At 44.4% G+C, this 24,726-nt stretch overlaps 1 protein-coding gene across 1 annotated transcript in view; it reads right to left on the bottom strand.

Annotated features, from left to right (window-relative positions):
- Window positions 1-24,726, bottom strand: part of MLC1 (modulator of VRAC current 1) — a 39,189-nt gene that overhangs the window by 5,929 nt on the left and 8,534 nt on the right. The window contains exons 4-9 of the mRNA XM_020982921.2: window positions 23,900-23,989; window positions 20,766-20,819; window positions 19,213-19,314; window positions 12,533-12,634; window positions 10,151-10,222; window positions 3,995-4,111 (exon numbers count right to left, since the gene is read on the bottom strand). Of these exons, the coding sequence (XP_020838580.1) occupies window positions 3,995-4,111; window positions 10,151-10,222; window positions 12,533-12,634; window positions 19,213-19,314; window positions 20,766-20,819; window positions 23,900-23,989 (537 nt within the window). The remainder of the gene's footprint in view (window positions 1-3,994; window positions 4,112-10,150; window positions 10,223-12,532; window positions 12,635-19,212; window positions 19,315-20,765; window positions 20,820-23,899; window positions 23,990-24,726) is intronic.

Here is a 24,726-nt window from a genome sequence, read left to right as displayed (position 1 = left end):
TAGAAATTCCAGATGTTATGAAATCTACCCAACTCTTTGTTTAAACTATAGGAAAAGGGCAGCTGGGTGGTGCAGTGGATAGATCACTGGCCCTGGAGTCAGGAGGACCTGAGTTCAAATCTAGTCTCAGACCAGACACTTGACACTTATTAGCCTTTAGACCTTGCGCAAGTCACTTAACCCCGACTGCCTCACAAAAAAATAAATAAATAAACTATAGGAAAAACCTCACAGATTAAATCCACTCAAGCTTTTCCTGACTGTAAGACTGTCCCTGACTACTTTTCAGAAGTAGAAGGAAACTGCGACTTTATTGCTAGGTTTACAATACCAGCCTCCCCTTTTCTTCTCTAAGTACAGTAAATCAGAATGGGTCAATAAGTCAAACTGTGGCTTGTTTTCAAATATGAGGTATTTTGTGGGGCTCAGGCAGCTCCCAAGGTCACTGTGAGGATCAAACAAGATGATCATGGGATCCTAATTCCAGAACTAGAAGCGACCTCAGAGGCCTCATTTCAGAGACGAGGACAATGAGGACCTGGGCAGTAAAATGACTTGGCCAAAGTCACCAGGGTAACGCGTGTCAAACCTGGGACAGGACCTCAGTTCCTCAGACCCTGAGCCAGGGCTCGCTCTTTGCTTTCCAAGAACTAGGGGATCATGGATAGAGAACAGGAAGGCACCTCGGAGATCCCTGGGCTCAACTCACTAAACTGTAGAAATAAGGAAAGTGAGGCCCAGAGTGGCGAAGCAAGCGAAGTGCCAGAGGTGCTCTGTCCATCTCCAAGAGCCCGATAAATAGCACATAATTAGAGCTGCAGCTCTGGGGCCTAGGGCAGCTATTTCCTAGTGGTTTGAACACAGGTGGGCAAGTCCCTTAACCTCTCTCTGACCCAGTGTCTTCCTCTGTAAAATGCAGATAATACTTCCATTCTCTGTACATGAAGACACAAAGGGAGACGATGCCAACAAGAAAGCGAAATGTGATTTTTCTAAAGAGACCAACGAAGACCGCCAGTGACTGTCCGTATGCAGCCCTCTCCACGTCTGTCTAACCCTTCCAGGCCCAGGTGCAGGACTCGTTTGTTCTTTCCTTCTCTCTTTTTTTCTTTCGGTTTGTTTTTGTGACTGTTCATTTGTCGAACCCAGATTTCATCATACATTGTGGACTGAATAGTTAGTTATGATAGTTACAGGCCATTTGAAATTACTTAAATTTCACATAACGTAGTATTGAAAACAGTCTAGTCATTTTATTCTTTGGACCAAAATGAAAAAAAAAATTCAAGTATTTTTCCCCCTAAGATGAGACACTTTCTCACACTAGAGATAAAAACTTGGGGAAAAGGCTTCAGGTGTGTTCATGATGAAAGGAAGTGCAGGAGAGAGAGAAAATCATGAGGCAGGTCTCTAAAGGGAAAGCAGCTCCCTGAGAACATCCCCAGGCAATGTGGAGCTCTGTCTGGTGCTGCAGCCCAGCTCCATCTCCAGAGGGCCAACGGGCAAACAAACCAGAACTGAAGACTCCGGCTCAGGCAGACCTTTCTCAAACTTTACTTGCATGTGTTGATTATACACGCTTAGGTCAACTGAAATTTTCTTCTAATTGTTTCCAAAAAACAACTTAGCATCTTATTAGCTACCATTTTGCTCCTTAATCTTTAGGGGCATGCTCTTTCTCCCCAATAGCCTCTAACCTCCCCGTGGAAGGGAGCTGTCTCTGATACTTCTTTTCTCTTACATGACTCCAAGCTGGGCAGATCGTAAATTCTCAATAAACATTTGCTGATTGATTTTTTTGGATTAAGTAGAAATATCCAAGGGAGAAACCCTGTTTATCTAATAAGCCACACACAGTTGGGTACAGAAATACATTTTACTCAATAGGAAAAGAGGAAAGAGGCTAGAAGGAGGGTAGATTAAGGGAGGAATTCCTTCTAAGCAAGTTAGTAAAGATATGCAAAATAGTTATAGCTCTTTTTGAGATGCCAAAGAATGGGAATCTGAGGAGGCGTCCACCAGCTGGGGACTGACTGAACAAGGTATCGTACATAAGTGAGATGAAACACTATGGTGCTATAAGAAATGATGAAGGGCATCACACCTATCAGATTGCCCAACATGACAAAACAAGTAAATGATAAATGTTGGAGAAGATGTGGGAAAATTGGAACACTAATGCATTGTTGGTGGAGTTGTGAAAGGATCCAACCATTTCAGAAAGCAATTTGGAACTATGCCCAAAGGGCTACAAAAATGTGCATACCCTTTGACCCAGCAATAGCACTTCTAGGGCTGTATCCCAAAGAGATCATCAAAATAGGAAAAGGACCCACATGTACAAAAATATTTATAGTGACTCTTTTTGTGGTGCCAAGAATTGCAAATTGAGAGGATGCCCATCAATTGGGGCATGGCTAAACAAGTTGTGGTATATGAGTGTAATGGAATACTATTGTTCCATAACAAATGATGAGCAGGCAGACTTTAGAAAAACCTGGAAAGACTCGTATGGACTGATGCTGAGTGAAGTGAGCAGAGCCAGGAGAACATTGTACACAGTAACAGCTATGTTGTGTGATGACTAACTTTAATAGACTTAGCCTTTCTTGGCAATGGAAGGATCTAAGCCGTCTCCAAAAGTCTTATGATGGAAAATGCTCTCCACATCCAGAGAAAGAACTATGGAGTTTGAATCCAGATCAAAGTAGACGATTTGCCATTTTTTTCTTCTGTTGTGTTTTATTTCCTCTTTCTTGTGGTTCCTGTATTGGTTCTGATTCTTCCTTACAACATGACTAATGTGAAAATATGTTTAATAGGAATGTATACGTAAAGCCTATATCAGATTGTGCGCCATCTTGGGGAAGAAGGGGTGGAGGGAAGGGGAGAAAAATTTTAAACTCAAAAGCTTATGGAAGTGATTGTTGATAAATCAAAATAAATTAATAAAAATTTTGAAAAAAAAATAATGAAGGGGATGGTTTCAGAGAAACCTGGGAAGACTTACATGGACTAAGGCAGAGCAAAGTGAGCAGAACCAGGGGGACAATGTATACAATAACAACAACACTGTAGAAAGACTCAGTGACTCTGATTCCAGAGGACTCGTGATAAAAACATGACCCACCTCCTAATGGAGAGGGGAAGAATTCAGGGTACAGAATATAAAACAAAATTGGAAGGCTGCGTGTGGCATGGCCAATGTGTACATTTGTTTTCTTAACTATACATGTTTGTAATGGCTTTTGTTTCTCTTTAGTGCTCAATGTGGGGTGAGGGGTGGGGGGGGTGGAGGAGAGAGTGAGAAGGTGAATTTCTGCTGATTGAAGAAGAAGTAATCTACAAGAAAGTTTCTAAAAGGATAAAAGCACAGAACCAGAGGAGACCTGTAAACATTAAAACCTGCTCTCATTTCTGGTCTTTGGTTGTTTATTCCCCAGATGCTGCTCAGATGTCAAGGATTAGCTGACAGACTCTCCCTCTTGCACAGAATAGCCTCCAAAGGAACAGTGTAGAGACCCCTTCTCTTTATCTTGTCTCTACTTTCTCCAGAGCCACGGATGATTTCTGACTCAGATGAGCTCATTTCAGTCTCCTCCCTGCCAACAATTTCCCTCCCTATTCACGAGTTTCTCAGCTGTTTATACCTTTTGAGTGTCAGAGGAAGCATGTTTATTTTAAAGATGACTACACTATGTTGTATACATTTCCTTACTCATAGCCCTCCTAACAAGCTGCAAAATCTACAATCACAGGGCAGTGTCTTTTTTTCTTTATCTTTATGTTATTACAGTGACTTGCACATAGTAGGTGATTAATGAATATGCTGAATTTACTTTGTTAAGGTTTCTGTGAAAAGTAACCCAAAGCATTATGCGAATTGTAATGTCCCCATATTAACTAATCAGTCAACAAGCGATTATTAAGTGCTCCATAGCTTAACCCAGACATGCGTGGTAAAAAATGGATTATTTAATTCCTCAGTACTTACTGCCACCAAAATCCAAAAGAATGTCACTGAAAGGTATGGGCCTGAAACTAATACATCCATGTTCAAAGCAATTATACCACCAAACACTGCAGAAATTCCAACAATTATTTCAATAACCTGAAAAGAAACAGAAAAATAAAATGTTAAGAGCTATAGTAAAATTCAGTGAGCATTTACTATGTGCACCTACTATGTACAAAGCACTATGCCTGGTGTTTGGGATGCAAAGACAAAAGTCAAAGTCTTGCCCTCATGGAGCTTCTTAGTCTACTGACAATTAAATACAAAATCTATGACTAGAGGAACCTGGGGTAAGGTAGAACACGGCCAGCTGGGGAGGTCAGGAAGAGATCTCTTCCTACGGCAGGAGAAGGTAAACGTGGTGGGCCCAGGAGGTGAGCTGGCCTGGAGACAGAAGAAAGGATGTTCTGGGGTCATCTGCACAGAGCAGGGAAACGAACGAAAGAGAGGAGAGCAGAGGACAGGAGAGGACAGGAGCTAAGTTGCACACAGACTTAATTGACTGTTGAGCTTTTGTTTCATTGGCATTGCTCTAATACTTACAATTCCTATGCTGTAATTTGAGCCTGATACCATCAGAATTCTGCTTTTAATCATGCACAAATTTAAGAACTTCTTGGAGTTTCGAACTTCTGAATTGCAAGTCAGATGCTCTAATTCCACCCTGAGAGTTATCAAAAAATCCTGAGTACCTGTTAGCCCTACAAGCCAGAAACTCACAGAGACAGGCCCTTTGTCTACGACAACCTACACAAAACTCTGGACTGACCAGAGCTTACTGACCAGAGCTTAAAAGTTGGAGCACGTGGTAACAAAAGTGAGAAAACGTTTTGCACTAAAAATATCCCCCGTCGCTTCCTCTGCTATTACTAGCCCAGTTCCGTCCTCATCCCATAGAATCTTTCCTTTGGCACTTCTGACCACCCTTGCTGCCAGAACAAAGTCCTCCCCCCTGCCTTCCTTTGCTGCTGCCTCTGCCCACTCTGTATTCCACAGCTAGCTCTCACCAGCCTCCTGCCCCATGGTAACAGGAGGCAGAAATAGAGAAGGGAAAACTGGGTCACTTTTGTCACAAGAGAAGCCAACAACGTCACGGAAGCAGCAACACCAGTAGCTGCAACAGCAGAAAGAGCAGGTCCGCTCTCCTTATTCCTTGATTAGACTGTAACTCGGCCACAATGGAAGGGAGGCCCGACTCCTGCCTGGGGGCTGCTCCTTGGGACACAGCACAGGCTCCATCCTCCCCATCCAATTCTCTGTCCTCACTGTTACCTCCAATCCCTCTACCCTTCAGCACGGGGCCAAACCAACATTCCCACTCTGCTTACACTCTCCTTTCCACTGTCAAACTCTTAGTAAAACAATTCACGTCTACATGGCAGCTATGCCCTCCCTCGGGAAAATTTCACTTCTTTCGTTACTGAGAACACTTTTTTTTATTCTCTGTGAGCTTCCTCTTCCCGTCTTCTCCCATACCCCTTAACACTGCCCTTCCCAAATATCTTCCTCCTTTACTCCGGTCTGCGATAAAGAGAACCTTCTCCTCTCAAGCACAACCCATCTACACGTACGTCATGACCCCGTCTCTTCCCCCTCACTCTCTCCGACTGTCACGTCTCCATCTACTGCTTGCCGGTGACAGACACACCTGAGAAAACCAAATACTGATTTTATGTTACATTGGATCCCATTCTGTGATCAATTTAGTCTGTAACTGCCTACGCCACGTTTCCATGTTCACAAGTTCAGCTTTCCTCCCTCAGCAGTTGTCCTATACATCACCTCAATCCAAAGGACTATATTATGTCTACACATCTTACTGTCCACACACGATTAAGAGAGCATATCCGTGTACAATTTAGGGAGATGTTATCTCGACAACAAGCCTTGAAAGATGCAGGTGGGAGCCAGGAAGTCTTTATCTCTGCAACACTGGCTGTCCTTCAAGAACGTCAGGTCTGTTATCATAGTAACACTAACTAGCCATGGAGGTGGAGCTTTCCACAGCAACCAGATGGAAGGAGGGGTTGTTGCCAGCCCTGCATTCCAGACTTCCACCCACTCATATTGCTTTCTAGCATCCACCTTACTTCAGACTGTGATACTTCCTGTTCTTTGTTTTCTCGTACTCCCCAAAACTCTAGGAAGGCTAGTAAGCCCCACCTCGTGGTCTTTTAGCTGGCTGAGCAGCCAAGAGAACCATTTTCTTGGTAATTGCTAGCCTTAGCAATAAATTGAACATGCTCTGAACTTTGTGCCTCAGTTTACTTCAATTTCAACTGTGCCTCAGTTTACCTTAATTTCAATTGTAACACCACCAAGTCTGCCCCATCCTTGGAAAAAGCTAAACCATTGGATCCTGCCATCCCCACTAGCTTTCAACCTTTACCTAGCTAACCCTAATCCTAACCCTAACCCTCCCTTTCATAGACAAGTCACCTACACGTCCCCTCACTCACTCATAAACACTCTGCTATCAGGCTTTCAATCTTATCACTCAACTAAAATTGTTCTCTCCAAATGATCATCTTATTGACAAATTCGAAGGTGTCTTCTCAACCTTCAGTCTTCCTGACCTCACCTCCCTCCGCAATACTGAATCCTCCACTGACTTATCACACAAATCCTCTCCCTAAGGGTGAGCAAGGCTCTGTTTGGGCCCCTTTCATCTTTTCTCTCAGCATTCTCACTTAGTGACCCCAGGCCTATTTTTCAGACCAAGGCTCTCTTGAACACCACCATTTGCCTCGTGCTCATTTCTTGTTGACTGTCCTGTAGGGATCTCACACTTATGTCCAAAAGAGAATTAAACTTCCCCCAAACCCACCCCTCTTCTGAACTTCCTTCCCCATTACTATCCACAACCTTGGTGTCATCCTCAATGCGTGCCGCTCCCTCATTCTGCACAGCCAATCAGAGGCCGGATCTTGTCATTTCTGTCTCTGCATCTTTGCCCATGTCCCCTTCCTCTCCACACCCAGGCCTGGACAAGTGACTGCTTGTTGGGCTTCCTGCCTTGCCTTTCCCCACTCCGGTCCATTCACCACACAGACGCCAAAGTGAGTTTCCTAAAGGGCACGTTTGACCTCGTCGCCCCCAGCCCCCCTCAATATAACTCCAGTGGCAACCTCTTATGACCAGGATCTAATCCAAAATTCTCTATTCAGCAGTTGAAGTCCGTCATGAGCCAGCTCCTCCCGACTGTTACAGAGGCCGCACACAGGGGCACCCAGCCATGCTGCCATTCCCAATTCCATTCGCCAAATGCTCCTCCTTCTCCTGTCTGTGGCACACAGCCCGAATGTTCTGCCCTCTTCACTTTTACCTCCTGGAATCACAGGCACTAACTTCAGGACTGAGCCCAAGCATCGCCTTCTGCAGCACACCTTACTTGGGCCTGTGCCTGCTGCTGGTGCCTTCCTCTCCAAGGGCCCCATGATTCTGTTCTCCATGAGTAAGTGCACCTATCCTGTCCTCCAATAAAATGCAAGCTCTTTAAAGGCAAGGATGGCCATGCTCTATGCCTTTCTATTCTCAATTTTTTATTTATTTAGTACTGGGTCTTAATAGATGCTTAACAAGCCCCTGGTAATTTACCAAAAAAAAAAAAAAACCCCGAACAAACAAAAACCACCCCACCCCCTACTAGAAAAACAAGGCAAGGGCTTGGCTGAGGAATTTCAGCTGAAAAGGACACCAGCAGCCATCCAACGCCATCCCCAAGGCCAAGGAATCCTCAGTATAACACATCTGACAAGTGGCCATTCAGTCTCCCCCCAGAAGATTGCCAAGAAGGGGGCAGCCCTTCCCCTCCAGGTGATGACAGTCCAGTAACACCGTCTTATACCTGATGGACCCAGTGACCCTGGCCTCCTGCTGTCCCATGAAAAGATTCTCCATCTCCTGACTCTCAGCATTTTACGTGGCTGTCCCCCAGGCTCTTCCTGCCCCGACTCTACCCCTGCCTTCCTGCAAGTCCCAGCTAAAATCTCCCCTTCTGCTGGAAGCCTTTCATACTAGTGCCCTCCACTGGAGATCATTTCCAACTGATCCTGGCCGTGTCTTACTGGAACACGGGTGTTTTCTTGCTGTCTGTGAGCTCATGGAGGACAGGGACGGAGTTTTTGCCTTTCTTTGCATCCCCAGGGCCAAGCGCAGTGCCGGACACACAAGAGGCCCTGACTGATTCATCTCTATGCACAAAATGCAGTCTCTTTGGAGGAGCAGAGGGCCACACTGCTTCACAGATGGAAAACCCGCCCCCACGCACCGACTCTGGCACGTCCCCAGAGAACAGATGACCCCAGGCAGAACGATATACCTCTTTCAGGCTCCATTTTCTCCTCTACAAAATATTTCCCCTTGCATGACCCCATTATTGAGAAATCTAAAACACTGTACTCGTAAAGGAGTAGCTGCAGGCGCGCTCTGGATACTTACTAAGCAGTGCTGTTGGCAGCTAGGCGGTACAGGCCTGAAGTCAGCGAAGACACATCTTCTTGAGTTAAATCTAGTCTCAGACACTTCCTAACTGTGTGACCCTGGACAAGTCGCTTAACCTATTTGCCTCAGTTTCCTCATCTGTCAAATGAGCTGGAGAAGGCAATGGCCAACCACTGCAGCGTCTTTGCCAAGAAAACCCCCAATGGGGCCACGAAGAGCCGGGGACAGTCAAAAATGAGTGGACAACAGCAACCAGCGCTGTTGCTGGCAGATGTTTAACAACTGGCTTTCTGGCAACACCGCCCAAAGGGCTACAAAACTGGGCAAGTCCTCTGATCCAGCGATAGACTGTTAGGTCTACATCCCAAACAGATTTTTTAGAAAGGGAAAGGAGTCACACGCACAAACATATTGACAGCAGCTCTTTCCGTGGCGGCTGAGAATTGGAAATTGAGGGGACGCCCATCAACTGGGGAGTGGCTGAACAAGGTATGGTGCGTGATTGTGACAGAACCCTATTGTGCTATGAGAAATGACGAGCAGGCGGACCTCAGAAAAACCTGGAAAGGCTCGTATGGACTGACGCAAAGTGAAGGGAGCCGAACCAGGAGACCGCTGTACACAGTAACTGAAACACGGCACAATGAAGAATCATGGATGACTGAGCTTTTCTCAGCAATACAACGATCCAGGACAATTCCAAAGGACTCGTGATGAGGCATACATACTATCCGCCTGCAGAGGAAGGACTGATGTGATCTGAAGTGTACTATCTTTCTTTCTTTTTTTTTTTTTTTGGGCTAGGCAATGGGGTTAAGTGACTTGCCCAGGATCACACAACTAATAAGTGTTATGAGTCTGAGGCCGGATTTGAACTCAGGTCCTCCTGAATCCAGGGCAGGTGCTCTATCCACTGTGCCACCTAGCTGCCCCTATCCTTTTTTCTTTTCTTTCTTTCTTCCTTGTTCAATTCTTTTTTGTACAAAATGACTAATATGGAAATGTTTTACATGATTGCACACGTATAATCTACAGCAGACTGCTTCCCATCTCAGGGAAGGGGGAGGGGAGGGAGGGAAGGAGGGACAGAATTTGGAACTCAAAACTTTTTTTTAAGAAATTGTAAAAATTGTTTTAACGTGTAATTGAGGAAAAAATAAAATATTATTTAGAAACAAAAACAAACAAAAAATTGGCTCTTGGGGGTGGGGAATGTACAAAAGACACACTTTCAAGTTTAATCTGCATTGTTAACATTTTCTCCATCCCTTTAAGTCTAAAGAATCGACAAAAAGTCAAGTTAAGCCCTGGTTTATAGCATTTGCTGATTCCAAGGTACGGTGCCCCCAAGCTGGGGGGAGCTGGCTCCAGCACACCACCATTCCCACTTTCTCCCGCTGTGAGATGTGAAGCTGGCATGGTTTCCCAATATCTTAGTTACATTCAAGTTCTGTACAGAGGGAAAGCTGCAGACATATGGCTTAAAGAACTTAGTGTTCTATTAACTACAATGGTTTTGAAGGCTTATAATGAATTGGACAAGGTGAGTTTCACAAACCAGTGGCATGGCTTGGGATCAGCTACACCACAAATGTAAGATTCACACATCATGGCGCCATTTTCTTTTAACAGAGGATTTTCATCGTTGACCCTCCCTCCCATTTAATACCCTGAAGAGAAAGTTTTTCTTACTGAATAGGATTTCAGGACTCGAGTAGGAAAGGTTATGCCGTTCAAAATGCTGGAACTATCACATATGGCATTCTAAAAAGAAAATAAATAAGGTCAAGAAACCACATTGTTTATTACATTGGCATTTGCACAGGTAAATGGAGGCCATGCTCATTCTAGATCTCCAGCCCTTGCTGAGAGAGCCAGGACAGAGTTTTGTTACCTAGAATGCGCAGAACAAAGCTTCCTTACTTCATGGAGATGTTGAGAAATAGAACGTGTCAAAGTCGGTAGGGAAACATTAGACCAGGAAGAAAAGAGCCTGAGAAATGATCTTGATTCCTTACAATCCCTCCATCAAGTAAAGCCTTTTTGGGTAACTTTGGCTTACTGAGGCTGCTGATAACTGAAGGCAGAGTTCTTCCAGGGGCTTAAAGAACCAAATTCTTAGAAGCGAAAGGGTGGTCCAACCTCTAAGAAAGATAGGAATTGCTTCTCTACCCATCTCATCAAACAGTCATCCAACCTTTGCTTTTAGACTTACCATGATGGGAAAATCATTACCTCCTGAAGCAGTTCACCCCATTACAAGTAGATCAAACCGTTTCTCTTCTAATCAGCATGCTATAAGCTCCTTTATTTACAGCAAAGCCTGGCATAGTGACCTTCACTCCCTACTGCACCCGGCACATAAAGATAGACATGGCAGCTAGCACTGCTTGAAGAAGAGTCACCAACTGCAATGCCCTTCTAAGGACCCCTGGGACAGTCAGTCAATAACCATTTGTTGAGCTCCTAGCCCTACTACGTGCCAGACACTGTGCTAAGTGCTGGTTCGTGCCATCCTTACTGCAATGGGCAAGGCTTTCCATCTGCCCTGCAGCCGAATCCTCCCATACATGCAGACTCCCCTAGTAGAATGTGAGCTCCATGTGAACAGAGACTATATACTGGTTCTCTATTTGCATTCCCAGAGCTCAGCATCATGCTTAACACATAGCAAACACTTAGAACTTTTTCTTTTCATTCACACAGAAGGCACTTAATAAAAGTTTGTTAAATTGAATGGTTAGTTAACTCTAGTCTTCCCACAAATCTCTCCCATTAGGGCCGACCCTGTGAAGTTATCTAGTTCCTCCTCAAGACTCTTATCTCCAGGCCAACCAGCTCCAGACTTTCAGTTGACGCCATCATTTTGAGTCCCTTCGACATCTCGATTGCCTTCCCGTGGCCATGCTCTAGCTTTTCAATGTCTTTCCTAAAATTCGTTGCCCAAAACTGGACACAAAGCTCCAGATCTTGTCTGACCAGGAAAGAGGACCATCAATCAGTTACTGCCACCATTCTAAACATTACATGTTTGTAAATGGAGCCAAAAGGTGCATTTCTCTTTGGCTGTCATGTCTTCCTGCTGACTTACATCGAGGCTTCAGCACGCTAAGAAGGCCAGGACCTATTTCACGTAAACTCCCACCTTGCCACGTCTCATGGATTGTTTTTAAGAAGACAAGTAGGGTTCCTCCATACATACAGGCGAAAACCTTCCTATTTATGAGCAGATGGCTCTTCACATCTATCTGACCTACACACCCGTGAGGAATTGATCACCTGATGGCCCACAAGCTGTTTCCAACCCAGTCTAACTGGTCCTTCCTTGGGTGACAGACATGCAGGCTACAGCCTGGTCTCTATGCAGATCCTTTCTAGCCTGGGACAATCTGCCAGGGTTTGCATTTTGCAAAGACAGGCTTCAAGAGTCCTGAATCCTTCCAGGCCACAGATAGGATTTCAGTGGATGACTTTACATTAGCACTACTAGTTTTCATCAAACTCTGGACAGTTTTAAAGACATTGCTAAGAACATGTACAACTGAGAAAAAAGGAGGGCCAGTCATGAAAAGGAATGATCTGACAAGGGGCTGCTAGGTGGTGCAATGGATAGAGCACCAGCCCTGAGGTCAGGAGGACCTGAGTTCAAATCTGGCCTCAGACCAAACACTTGACACTTACTAGCTGGGCAAGTCACTTAACCCCAATTGCCTAAAAAAAAAAATTGGGGGAAAAAAAGAATGATCAGACAAGGTATGAACAGCCCAAATGCTTTATATGTGTAACCCAGCACTTTGAAAGGACCAGTTCTGAAGGTCTCCAGGATTTGGGGTGGATCTTCTATGGGAAGCTTAGGGGAAAGCCATATGTAAAAACTACATGTTTCTAAGTTTTTGCTTAAATAAAAACAAAATATTATGGCTGAGCTCCACTTATAAAATGTAAATATGTAAAGATCATATGAAAAAATAAAGTCAAATTTCCACAGAAAAGGGAGAGGACATTAATTAATTATTTGGGAAAGCTTAAAAATGAAACTAATATGAATGACACAATTTGCATGGACAAACTTACCTTCTTTCTTTTAAAACATTCTTCATTAGATCTTGCAGAAATAATCACTGTAGTTGCCATCAAGATTTCTAATAGAATTAGCAGAATCAAATTGAAATTTATCTACCAAGAAAATGATAATAAAGTAACATTACTCTTTTGAAAAACTCAAATTTCTCTAAAATAATTACTGTATACATCTGCTCTGAGGTTAACATTCTTATGCTTGTAAAAATTATGGGTTCTCTTAGGAGTGTCTAAATATATTTTCTTTAAAGAAACATGTATTAAGTGCCTACTATGTGCCACGTATTGTGCTAAGTGCTGGCAGCAGGTACTTAATGTTTGCTGACTGGTGTTGATTTTCCTGTATTAAAAGAGTTTATAAGCTAAGGCTGGCTGGGCACCCGTGAGGAATGTTCAGTTCAGGGAACAAAAAAGCTGAGTAGGGGGGCAGAGCAGGCCACCCGAGGCACTGACCACACAAAGACGGAGCACAGGCTAACAAGAAATGCTCAGTGGCATAGGGGACCGAGACACCCACACAAAGAGCGAGAATTCGAGTGAGACTGTGACAACACATCAAACAGAAAGAGGTAAAGATCTGGAAATGAATGAAAACACTAACGAGTAATAGTGCAACGTGCTTTACCTACACACACACACACACACACGCACGTGCACACATGTCTAACTGATCCCGTCCTATGCTGCAGCTGGCTCGAAAGGTTGAGGCACCACTCCCACACCATCGGGGGGACACCCGGGGACGCCCAACTCTCCTCTTCTTTCTCCAAAAGGCAGTGGGGCCCTGGAGAGGGAAGGAATCCCTTCTGCTGCTTCTTCACCCAGGGAGCTCCTGGCCCTACTCCTCTCCTTACGCGCTTAAAAAAAGTAATTTTCAAGAGATTCATTTAACCTTAGTTTATGGCCTACTATACACTACAAACTAATTAATTGCTCAAGTAGTTCAAGCCAATATAATAAAAATGGCAAAACTACCTAAATTAATTTATTCAATGCCATACCAATCAAACTCCCTAGATAAATTTAATAAAACAAGGAAAAACAAAACAAAACCTGGAGAAAAAAAAAACATCAAGAATCTCAAGAGAAATAACAAGAAAAATGAGAAGGGGCTAGTAGTGCCAGATCTCAGATTCTACTAAAAAGCAGTAATCATTAAAAACAATTTAGTACTGGTTTAAAAAAAAGTTTGATCAGTGGGAAAGATTTGGTACACAACATACAGAAGCAAACAGACACAGAATCTACCTTGTTTAATAAATCTAAAGACCCCATTTACTGGGAGAAGAGGACTACGATTTGACTAAAACTGCAGAGAAAACTGGTCAACAGTCTGGCAGAAATTAAGCTTAGACCTACACCTCATAGCATAGAACAAGAGAAGCTACAAATGGATATGTGATTTTGATATAAAAAGTCACATCCTCAAGAAATTAGAGGAGCAAGAAAGAAATTACTTTTCCCATTTACAGAGAGGTGAAGAGTTCCTAAGTAAACAAGCCACAAACAGGCTCACACAAGAGAAAATGGGCCATCTTGGTGACATAAAATTTAAAAGTTTTCGCACAACAAATCTAACAATAAAAATGAGAAGAAAAACAGGTAACTGGGAAAAATCTTTGACTTTCTCTAATAAAGTTCTCATTTTCTAAGATACATGAAGAACTAACAAAGAAATAAAACTAATAAAAGCTGTTCCCCAATATGTAAATGGTCTATAGCAGGCAGTTTTCAAAGGAAGAAATCGAAGCTAGCGATAAACCATGGGAAAGGATGCTCTAAATCACCAATAATTAGAGAAATGGACTTTTAAATGATCTTGAGGTTCTACTTCACACATATGAGATCAGTAAAGAGGACAAAGGAGGGAGATGATGTGTGGGAGAGGCTGGGAGAAAACAGGTGAATTGAGGCACTGCTGCTGAAGCTACAAGGTGCCAGAAGAAATCATGAAATAGACAATTTTAGAGGAAATTGGGAAGACCTTTACAAAGCAATGCAGAAGTCGAACCAAAACAATTTGTACAATACTAACATTCGAGAGAAAAACAACTTTGAAAGACTCTAAAACTCTGTTTACTACTAGATGACACCTTTCCAACCCTCACCTTCCGATTGAGGCGCTGAATTAAGACGCAAAAAGAAGCAAATGGTTTAGTCGCGTCTAATGTGGAAATGTGCTTTGCTCAACTTTGTAAAATATGGACTGAGGGATTTATTTTAGGGACAGTTTTTGCTTTGGTCCTTGTTTTTAATTTATTCAAAGGTTAGCTGCAGGGCTAAAAATGGAACCTGCGGAAGGTACAATACTAATTACTTAGCGGGAAAGGAAGTATACTAGAAAAAGAAAAGAAAAACAAAACTTTTTTAAGAATCTAATATAATATATACCCATGTATGTATGTATGCATGTATTATCTAAGTATGCAAGCTAGCTCAGGGGCCTTCCTTGATGCCTAACATGGAGCTGGCTGTGTCTGCCCTGGCAACCTCAGAGTCAGGAGCAGGACTGCAGGTATGCAGCAGCATGGAGACCCCCAAAAGCCAAGGGGCTTGAACATAGACTGGAACTGTGCTCTAAGGGAACCAAGCTAAGTATGAACCTAATCCCCCTCCCCTCCCTGGAGAATGAGGTGGTATAGAATGAGAGGGCACTGATGATTGTGCCTCCTATATGTTAGGGGAGTGTGTCTGTGTATTTGTGATTCTCTCTGGAAGTAAAGATTCCTTCTCTGTAACAGCTTCATTGGGTTACACATACAATGTAATTTCAGGATCCGGAGGACGGTAGTGACCCGACAGATCTGGATAGGCTTCCTGTAGGAGAAGGCCCTTCAGCCCGCAGGAAGCATGACTAGATGACCAGGGGATTTAATGGGCTGAGAGAGCATAACCTGACAAAGAAGTTGTTACGACCCCAAATTGCACGGAAGGAGGCCCGGCATCCAGAGTGAGGGCGGCAATATCACAGTCTTCTAAGGCGCTGCTCGGATTAGACCACATCTCAAGGATTTTTCGTTCCAGGGTTTAAGATGGGCATTGACGGGCAAGAGAAAACTCAGAGCAGAGTGACTTGGACAATGGGAGGGCTGGACAGCATCGCATCTGCTGTGGGCAGGGAGGATAAACGTGGGAAAAGAAGGCTGAGAGGGAACCTGGCAAAAGTCACAGAAGCCGTGAGAAGCTGCTGTGTGGAAGGGAAGATGAGCTAGCTTGCTTGGTTCAAGAATGAATGGGCGGTGGAATACTATTGTTCTATAAGAAATGATGAACAGGCTGACTTCAGAAAAACCTGGGAAGACTTATATGGTTTGATGCTGAGTGAAGTGAGCAGAACCAAGAGGACTTTGTATACAATAGCAGCCACGTTAGGCAATGACTAAGAGTGTTAAACTGAACCCTTCTCAGCATTACCAGGATCTAAGACATCTCCAGAGGCCTCGGGATGGAAAATGCTGTCCACATCCAAAGAAAGAACTATGGAAGTCGAATCGCTGTCACCTATTTTTACCTTCTGTTGAGTTTTGTTTCATCTTTCTGATGGTTCCTCCTATTGGTTTTAATTTTTACTTACAACTTCACTAATGTGAAAATATGTCTAATGGGTATGTAAATGTAAAGCCTATGTCAGATTGTGCGCCATCTTGGGGAGGGGGGGGAGAAAAAGGGAGAAAAAAATTTTCAACTCAAAAGCTTATGGAAAAAAAATAAAAATAAAGCATTCCTACAAAAAAAAAAAAAGAAAGAAATTACTGTAGCATTAGACTTGCCACTAGATCACAGGATCTCAGCCTTCCTGTCTATAGATGCTCATAGGACAGAGTTGGCCAACTCTTGGGTAGCTTTGTGCCTAGTGGCTATTCAACCAACAAAAAGTGACGTCATATAGCCTCATATCGCTGATCCTAGTATCTTATGTTGCTGTCCAGTGCTCCTTGTCTACAATCATTTGTTGCTCAATAGGTGAAAGGAGATGTGTCATTTTCATTGCTAAAATTTTTCAAAGCTGAGCAGTCTGAATGAGCATCCTCTGGAAGGTGGTGTGGCCTTTTATAACATGGATAAGTTCTGGGGCTGCATGTATAGACCAGGCAAGTTCAAACGTGTCTGCTGTGTGAGATAATTATTGCAGTGTGTTATTTCGAGTAGCTAAGACCAAAATGTCTTAAGGCCTGTGAGCTGAGAGCTTCATTCTTTTATTTGTTCTTCTCTTTATACTTCCTCTTCCTATACTATCTGTAGGCATGTAGACTCAGGACGTCATCCAAGCGGTGTTAGTGTATTATTATTACTATGTGAAAATACCACATATTTTAAAAATAAACTTTTTGAGAGAAACTGCAAAACAATAAATAAATAAAAGAATGAATGAGCGGAGGAGGATTGCTAAAGGCTTCCGATGTTGCAGGGACTGTGGTGCTAAGCGTGAGGAACACAGGTACAAGCAAAAGGCAGTCAGCTCCTGCCCGCTGGGAGCTCCCATTCTGTATGCAAAGGTGTGAGGAGGTGCCTGCAGGGGCCCGGCGGAGAGAAGAGACCTGAGGGGAAGGAAGGAGCCCACACGGCTGTGGCTGGCCAAGCACCTTCCTAAAGACGCAGGCCGTCCTGCCCAATCGGAGGAAGGGGCTGCCTGGCAGACGAGTCCTCTAGGCTGAGAAGCTCACCGGGCCAGGAGCAGAGGCCAGCACCGATCAAGCCCTTCCTGCCTGGCAGCCCCTGATCTCAAAGAGCTGGTACTCTGATGTGGGAAGAGACAAGGCGCAAAGGGGAGCTGGGGTGGGGGCAGTGACGAGGGATGCTGTGGCAGAAGTGACTCGGTTCTGGCCTCATCAGAGTGCAGCAAGCATCTCAGGGGCCGAATCAAGGTTGGGGGAGGGGGCAGCGCAGAGCTGAGGATGCCGGCGGGAGTGCAGGCAGCGTGGGGTGGATCTGGCCAGGAAGCGGCACGAACAGCAGGGCGCCGGCTGTGAAGCCGTAAGGAAGCCCTCCAGACCGTTAGACAGAATGCACGCCTGCTCAAGCACCGGTGGACAGGCTGGCCTCTGGGGTCCCTTCCAACTCAGAGATGCCATGATCCCGCGACAGCCTCCACTGGCGAGCACAGGCTCAATCCCACACGTGCCTCGCCTGCATTCCCAAGGTAGGTGCCCGAGCCGCAGAACAAGCAAAAGAAGAGGTGGCGGGCTGTAGATGGTGCCTGTCATCTGCTACTCTTCCTCATCGCATCCCCAAAGTTCCAAAAGGTCTGATTTCCTCTGCTGTCGGCGCTCTCACCCTCCCCAAAATTACCTCATGGCGACCTCTCTGGGCGCACGCTGAGCCCCCGGCAGACCAGAAGCTGCTTGGGGAACAGGACTGTTTGCTTTTTCTCTGTCTATGCCTCGTATGTGGCACAGTGAAGACACTTACGGGAAAGGGGGAACGGGCAAGTTATTTACTGAGGGCCTATGGTATTGCAGGCATTGTGCTAAGCGCTTTATAAATATTATCTCACTTGCTCCTAAGCAACAGCTCTGTGAGGCAGGTACAACTATGATCCCTGTTTTACAGTTTTTACAATTGAGGAAACTGAGGCAGGCAGAGGTTAACCGACTTGTCCAAGGTCACACAGCTAATGAAGATCTGAGGACTGATTTGAACTCAGGTCTCAGTGAGTCCAGGCTGGCACACTACCCACTGTGCTACCTAGCTTACAAAATGTTCATTGCTGAACTGAACTGAATCTACGACGTCCTCAACTTCGAGTGGTTTTCTAATAACAGTCTCCAAAATTATGGGGTTCATGTGGGACCACAGAAGTACCAGATGTTGTCAAGACAGTTCTAAAGTCAAACAACAGCCCTCGAATCTAGCAAGAAGTGGCCCCAGCCCCACTTCCAGAAGTTCAGGGCTGAGCTGGTTGGAGTCAGAGGGAGGCTCGGTCTTGCTGGGGGGTCTCCTTCTGCATTCCTCTGACAGCCTGCCTTTGGGATCTAACATCATCTAGTGCTAAACTAGTAACTATCAACAAAGCCATTCAAACCAGCACACAGAACGAGAGACACGGGACTGCGTTCTCTCCTAAAAATCAGCAGCGCCACACACGAAGCTCCCCTGCTCCCACGGCTCAGGGCGTCTCCAGCCAGCCCGAATGGCTCGCTCTAGACTTGGCTGCGGACATGTCGTTTCCCCAGTGCACAGTCAGCTCCTCGAGCTGTGACTTTATGACGGCCCCAGCAGAAGGTGTGGTACACAGCAGGCACTTAATGTTTGTTGGTTTCTTGAAAAATACTGTAAAAATAGTATTTCAAAAACTAAATTCAACATATGTTTACTGAATATCTGAGCTACTGAATGCTTGTCTGTGCTGAGGCGAGACAAAGACAAAGTGTCCCCAAACTCTAACTTGGGGTAGCACTACCTACACACCGCGCCACTTGGCGTTAGCAGCATGTCCTGTGTAAGAATAGTATGGGGGCAGCTTGGTGGTGCAGTGGATAGAGCACTGGCCCTGGAGTCAGGAGGACCTGAGTTCAAATCCAGCCTCAGACACATGACACTAACTAACTGTGTGACCCTGGGCAAGTCACTTAACCCCCAATGGCTTCACCAAAAAAGCAAAAAAATAAAAAAAATTTAAAAATGAGTAGTATGAGGAAAAGTGTTTGTAATTCCTCATTTTAAAAGCAACTCACATTTATTGCTGATGGATTCAGGACAAGTTTACATCCAAACCAAACTAAACATGTTGTTGTGATGGCAAATGTCGAAACAAACAAAATCTGAAAGTTTGGGATCTGAAAAACAGTGAACAATAACAGTGCTCTTCTTTAATTAGCTAAAGAATGAAAGATCATTAAAAAATTAAAACAAACAAACAAACAAATAATTTTTTAAAAAGAATGAAAGATCATGAGAACAGCAAATTGGAGCCATAATTCTCAGTCCTGTTTGTGGGATACCTCCATCTCTTTCCAAACGTTCCAAAGGTTATCATATAATTTTTTTTAAATCCTAAGAGAGCTGTAATCCTACAACCAAAGTTCACCTTAATTATAGACACAATATATATACATATATATAGTGAAATGATCGATATTAATGCTGTATCATTTTCTATTGATCCAATTTACAAATAATTGATTTTGGCTTGTAATTGCTTGAGTAAATGGGTCTTTGTCTCCGAACTTGGTTCAAAATCCAGCTGGTCTATAACAGGGTAAGTTTAAAAATCCAGCTCTCCTCCCAATCACTGATCTATTCCTGCCTCAGGGAATTTAGCCACCTTGGGGGATTCATGTGAACAAAGGAGTCAGGGTCTAATATCTTTATACCACCACTGCCACCCTGCAAAGGTTCTGGCCTGGACTCAATGAGTCCTTCCTAGTCTCAAGAGAGGAGGAGGGGGGCGTTGCTACCCCCACGACCAAACTTCCAGCCAATCACGTTCACTGCATCACGTTTCCTGACACCCTGCGATGGCATCTACTCTGGTCTGCCCTTTGCTCTGCACTCCCCCACACCTACAGAAGGGCAGCTGTCTGTCTACTCAGGGTATCTGGCAGAAATGGAGACAAGTCAGTGACCCAGTCATTTACCGACAAGCAATAAGCCCCTGCTAATAAATGCTAACTTGTGCAAAAAATTGCTTCAGTTTACCTTTGTTAAATTTCACCCACAACAATAGTCATCAGAACATAAGCTCCTGGAGGCAGGGGATGCTCTTTCTGTCTCTGCTGACACTTAATAAACGTTTGGTGGATTTGTTTCTCTCTCTATTTGTCCATCTATTTATATTTTTCCTCCTTTTTTGAAATCTCTATGATGCATTGATTTCCCTTTTGAAGAGGCCTGGATGTTCAGGGAGGAAACAGTCCAATCTACAAACGCAGGTGTGATGGGGGGATGGGGAGAGGCTGAGAGGAGGAAGAGAAGTTGAGAGGGAAAGGTAGATGGAGGCAGGGAAGGCCTCAGGAAACCATCTTAGTACCTCAGTTATAGTCCAAGTGGTGCAACAGATAAGTTCTGGGATGTTTGGAAAACATCTGCGCCTCAGTTTCCTCATCCATAAGAAGAGGAGGAAGCTGGACCAAGTGATTTCTCAGGCTCCTTCTAGCTCTAAAATCTGAGGCCTGGTACATGGGCCACCTAATACTTTTAGGAGAGCATATTCTCAAATCAAATCCAAGCCAAATCAACCAGTAAGTGTCATAGCTCAAAAGTTAGCAGCATAGCTACAGATACTCACCGAGTTCACCTTGTTTCGTGCTATAGCAAAACTCACGATGGCTGAAGGAATGCACTGAAAAATTAAAGGAGAAGATGAAGCAGATGCTTCGCTAACAAGAACATCAAATTAAATGTTTAGGCTTTTCTGGGATGGAGATGAAAATTGTACAAATCAGGAAAACCGTTCTGCACTCTGGCATGCCTTTAGACATACAAAGTGAAGGCTATTTAGTACAACTCAGTGTGTTCTAGAGCAGGGGCCGGGAACCTGGGCTTCTTCTCGGTCCTTGGGGGCAGCCTTTAAACTGAGCCCAGGTTTTACAGAACGAAGCCTTTTATGAAGGGGACTTGTTCTGTGAAGTCTGGATTGAGTCAAAGGGTTGCACCTGAGGACCTGGAGGCCACAAGCAGCCTCGAGGCCACAGGTTCCCCACCCCTGGTCTAGAGGAATACCAGCTATATGAAACTTCATGTGGGCACTCAGGCAGATGTTGCCACATGTTTACATTTAATTCAGCTAGTTCACCAAGTATCTCCTGAATTCCTCCCTGTGGACGGCACAGAGGCATCTCCTTCTCTCAAGGAGGTTACAGCGTAGTCAGAGAAATAAGAAGCATTCTTAAAATTCACCCACTGTGATTCAATTAAAAAATGTTTATCTATATGCCTAAAAATGACAGACACCGTGGATTACATGTTTAAAGAAGGAACGTGATTACTTACGCCCTCAAAGGGCTTCACTACATTAGGAGGGACAGACACGATCTCATTTGGCACCTGTACTGAAGCAGTGAGGCACGAGGGAAAAAGTAAGAAAATTAAAATACTTCATTTGAACGGTCTGGAGCAGGATTTCTCAAATTTTCCTTCCTGGTAGAGAAAGGCAGTGATTTTGTTCCTAGGGGAAATACGGCAAAGATTTCCCATCTTTTTGGTCTTTTTCTTTTTTACCAGCTCAATCCTTAATGTGGGCACAGAATAGAAGGGGCAGGTTCGGCGCTAAAACCATTCTCCTCTTCACATGTCCTCGGCATTTCACTACATGCAAGCTTTGGGGATGATCTATTGTGACTGGGCATGAGAGGAACTAAAAGAGATTTCCCAATCAGAATGCAAGTAAGGGCTAGCTCAAGAATGATGCCTCCCTTAATAGCTCCTTCCTCTAGTTCCCCTGTCTACCTTCTCTCCTGCCCCTCCCGTTTCCCTGTTAAGTGGCATGAATTTTGGTGCCCAGCTCTGTGTGTGTGTGTGTGTGTGTGTGTGTGTGTGTGTGTTTGTGCATTCTTCCTCCCTTTCATCAGTTCAGGTGAGAATAAGGTTCAAGCATCAGCCTCCCACTTCCTCCCTGGTTGTAGAGAGGTCTAATTTCCCACCCTGATGACGCGAGATGATTTTCTGAATATTTTCCCCTCTACCTTCTCCCTCTCCCAATATATTCCTCTTTCCCTTTTCATTCATCTATTAAGATCACAAGATAGAGGGACAGCTAGGTGGTACAGTGGATAGAGTGCTGGGCCTGAGGAAGACCTGAGTTCAAATCCAACCTCAGACACTGACTAGCTGTGCAACCCTGCACAAATCCCCTAACCCTGACTGCCTCAAAAAAAAAACCCCCAATAATAAGACATAACAGAACTACTCCTAGACTCCCTCCACCACCGCTGCTGATCGGGTTCAGAGGAGACACGTGTGTCACCTCCCCATATTAACAGGCAAGCGGTCACCCCGTTTGGTCCTTTACCATTTCACTCATGTTGACCTTTTCACGTTTCTCTGAACTCCTGTGCTTGAGCTTCAAAGTTTCCACAGCGCTCAGTCCTCTCATCAGGAAAGCTTGGAAGCCTTTTAGTTCATTAAAGGTGGAATCACATTTGGTTTTGCCAGGTAATTAATTCTTGGTTGTCAGCCTGCATCCTCTGCCTTCTGACTACCCCATTCTAAGCTCTCCACGCCTTGCTGGCAGCAGCTACTAAACCACGTGTGATGCTGACTGCAGTTCCTCAGCCCTAGAATTCTGTCTTTCTGGCTGGCTGCGGTATTTTCTCTACACTTTGGCTCCAATGCTGTTGGGAGTTATCATTTGGGGGTTTCCTTCAGAAGGTGACCAGTGGATTCCATTTCTCCTTTGTCCTCTGGCTCTAAGAGATCTTTCAGAGCTCCCTTTGGTCACACATTTCCCATCTAACTGCTTGTCTTCATAACCAGCACCTTCTGGCCAGCTCTGATCACCTCCCTTCTCAGCACCTCCAGCCCCTGGGGACTCTGCTTCTCTCTGGCAGGGGGCCCCAGGCGCCACCCAGCAGCAGGGCCGCAGGACTCACCCAAGCCACCGGACTGTCTGGGCATTATTGTCTTCCGTTAGACCCTGAGTTCCTTAAGGGCAATCACTGTCTTTTGCCTCTCCTTGTATGCCCAGCACTTAGCACCGAGGCTGGCTCGCAGTAAGTGCTTAACAAATGTTTGCTGACTGACTAGTCTGATGATTCTCAAATTTTCTCCGCACTATCTGGGAAGAGGACTGATATTGGAATGAGAGGCCTGAGCTTTGCGGCTGCCAAGCCTTGGTGACTACGGACAAACCACAAACAAATCTCTGACCTTCAGCTCCCTCCTCAGTAAAATGGAGCTGGTAACACTACACTCCTACTCAGCAGGACCGATTTAAGCCAATTTCAAAGCATGATCGGAGCTAATCCATGAGCTCCCATGATTCTCACGTCCCTTCCTGAAATGAAGGCCGGCCTTCTCTACTGGCCTGTGCATAGTTCTCGAACTCACATCCTTGTGATTCTTTTGGGATTATAACTATGATTCTAAGCCAAAAAGAAGAGTACTTAGATTTTAGTGAGTTAGCACGTTCCGTGTAATTTAAAGATTATAGAACCAGTCAGTCTAGCAAGTCAAGAGGCCGTTTCTAGAATTCACCTTTAAAGGGACAGAGTGGGGCTCAGTGACCCCCAAGGTCTCTTCCAGATCTCATCTATGATCCTATCACCATTTCAGCCAACAATAAAATGAAGCAAAAGCAGAGGAAATGTACTTTGGAAGAAATAAAAAAACACTAGTCCGGAAATTCAAGAGTGAAGTAATACAAACGCCCAAGGGATTATGTTTTGGCAGCATAAGAAGTACACAATTAAGAATTTTGCTTACTGAACCTGCTGCACAGCGTAAATAATCCATTTCAGAAGGGAAAACATTTCCCAGGTAAAGTGAAAAGCCAGAAGTGACAAGAAGGCAACTCTGCAAAATAGAAATACAAATTAAGGTTAAGGCTGGCACTGGGCAAAATAAAATAAACCCAAAAAGCCCAACGACAAGAAAACAGCTAACTAGATAATCAGGAAAGGAGTAATTTTTTGAAAGCACAACACTTGACTAGTGTTTGGTTAATATTGAAGGAAGCTGTTAATAGACTCGAATAGCCAATGTCCAGGTTTCTGGAGCTTCTGAGAACCATTGTAGAGATCTGAACTAAGAGAGTGAATTGGTTTGGCACATGTATAGACACCTGCAAAACTGACAGAAATGTTTTGAGTTCAGAAATTTTGAGAAACAGGCTGAGGTAGTTTAAAAGGATAAAAAGAATTTTTTGGAACAACATGCCTTAAGAGTGAAAATTTTGTATAACTTAATAACTGCTAAAGCCAAAAAAGTAAGACTAAAGGGGCAGCAAGGTGGTGAAGTGAATAGAGCACCAGCCCCGGAGTCAGGAGGGACCCGAGTTCAAATGCGGCCTCAGACACTTATTGGCTGTGTGACCCTGGGCAGGTCACTTAACCCCCATTGCCTCCAAAATCAAAACAAACAAACAAAAACAAGTAAGACTAGGAAGGGTTGTATTGTACCTCAAGGAAATCCTAACGAATATGGAGTCTCTGTTTAAAGTATATGGAAAACAGAGTCTGCAGAGTGAAACTGTTATCCCCTAAGTAAAGGAGGCATATTTTTCCCACACAGTAAACTGCATCTCCTCAGCA

Source organism: Phascolarctos cinereus, unplaced genomic scaffold (genome assembly GCF_003287225.1).
Source record: "Phascolarctos cinereus isolate Bilbo 61053 unplaced genomic scaffold, phaCin_HiC Scaffold_1;HRSCAF=81, whole genome shotgun sequence".
In the NCBI taxonomy this organism is placed as follows: domain Eukaryota; kingdom Metazoa; phylum Chordata; class Mammalia; order Diprotodontia; family Phascolarctidae; genus Phascolarctos; species Phascolarctos cinereus.
This window is presented reverse-complemented; position numbering and strand designations above follow the sequence as displayed.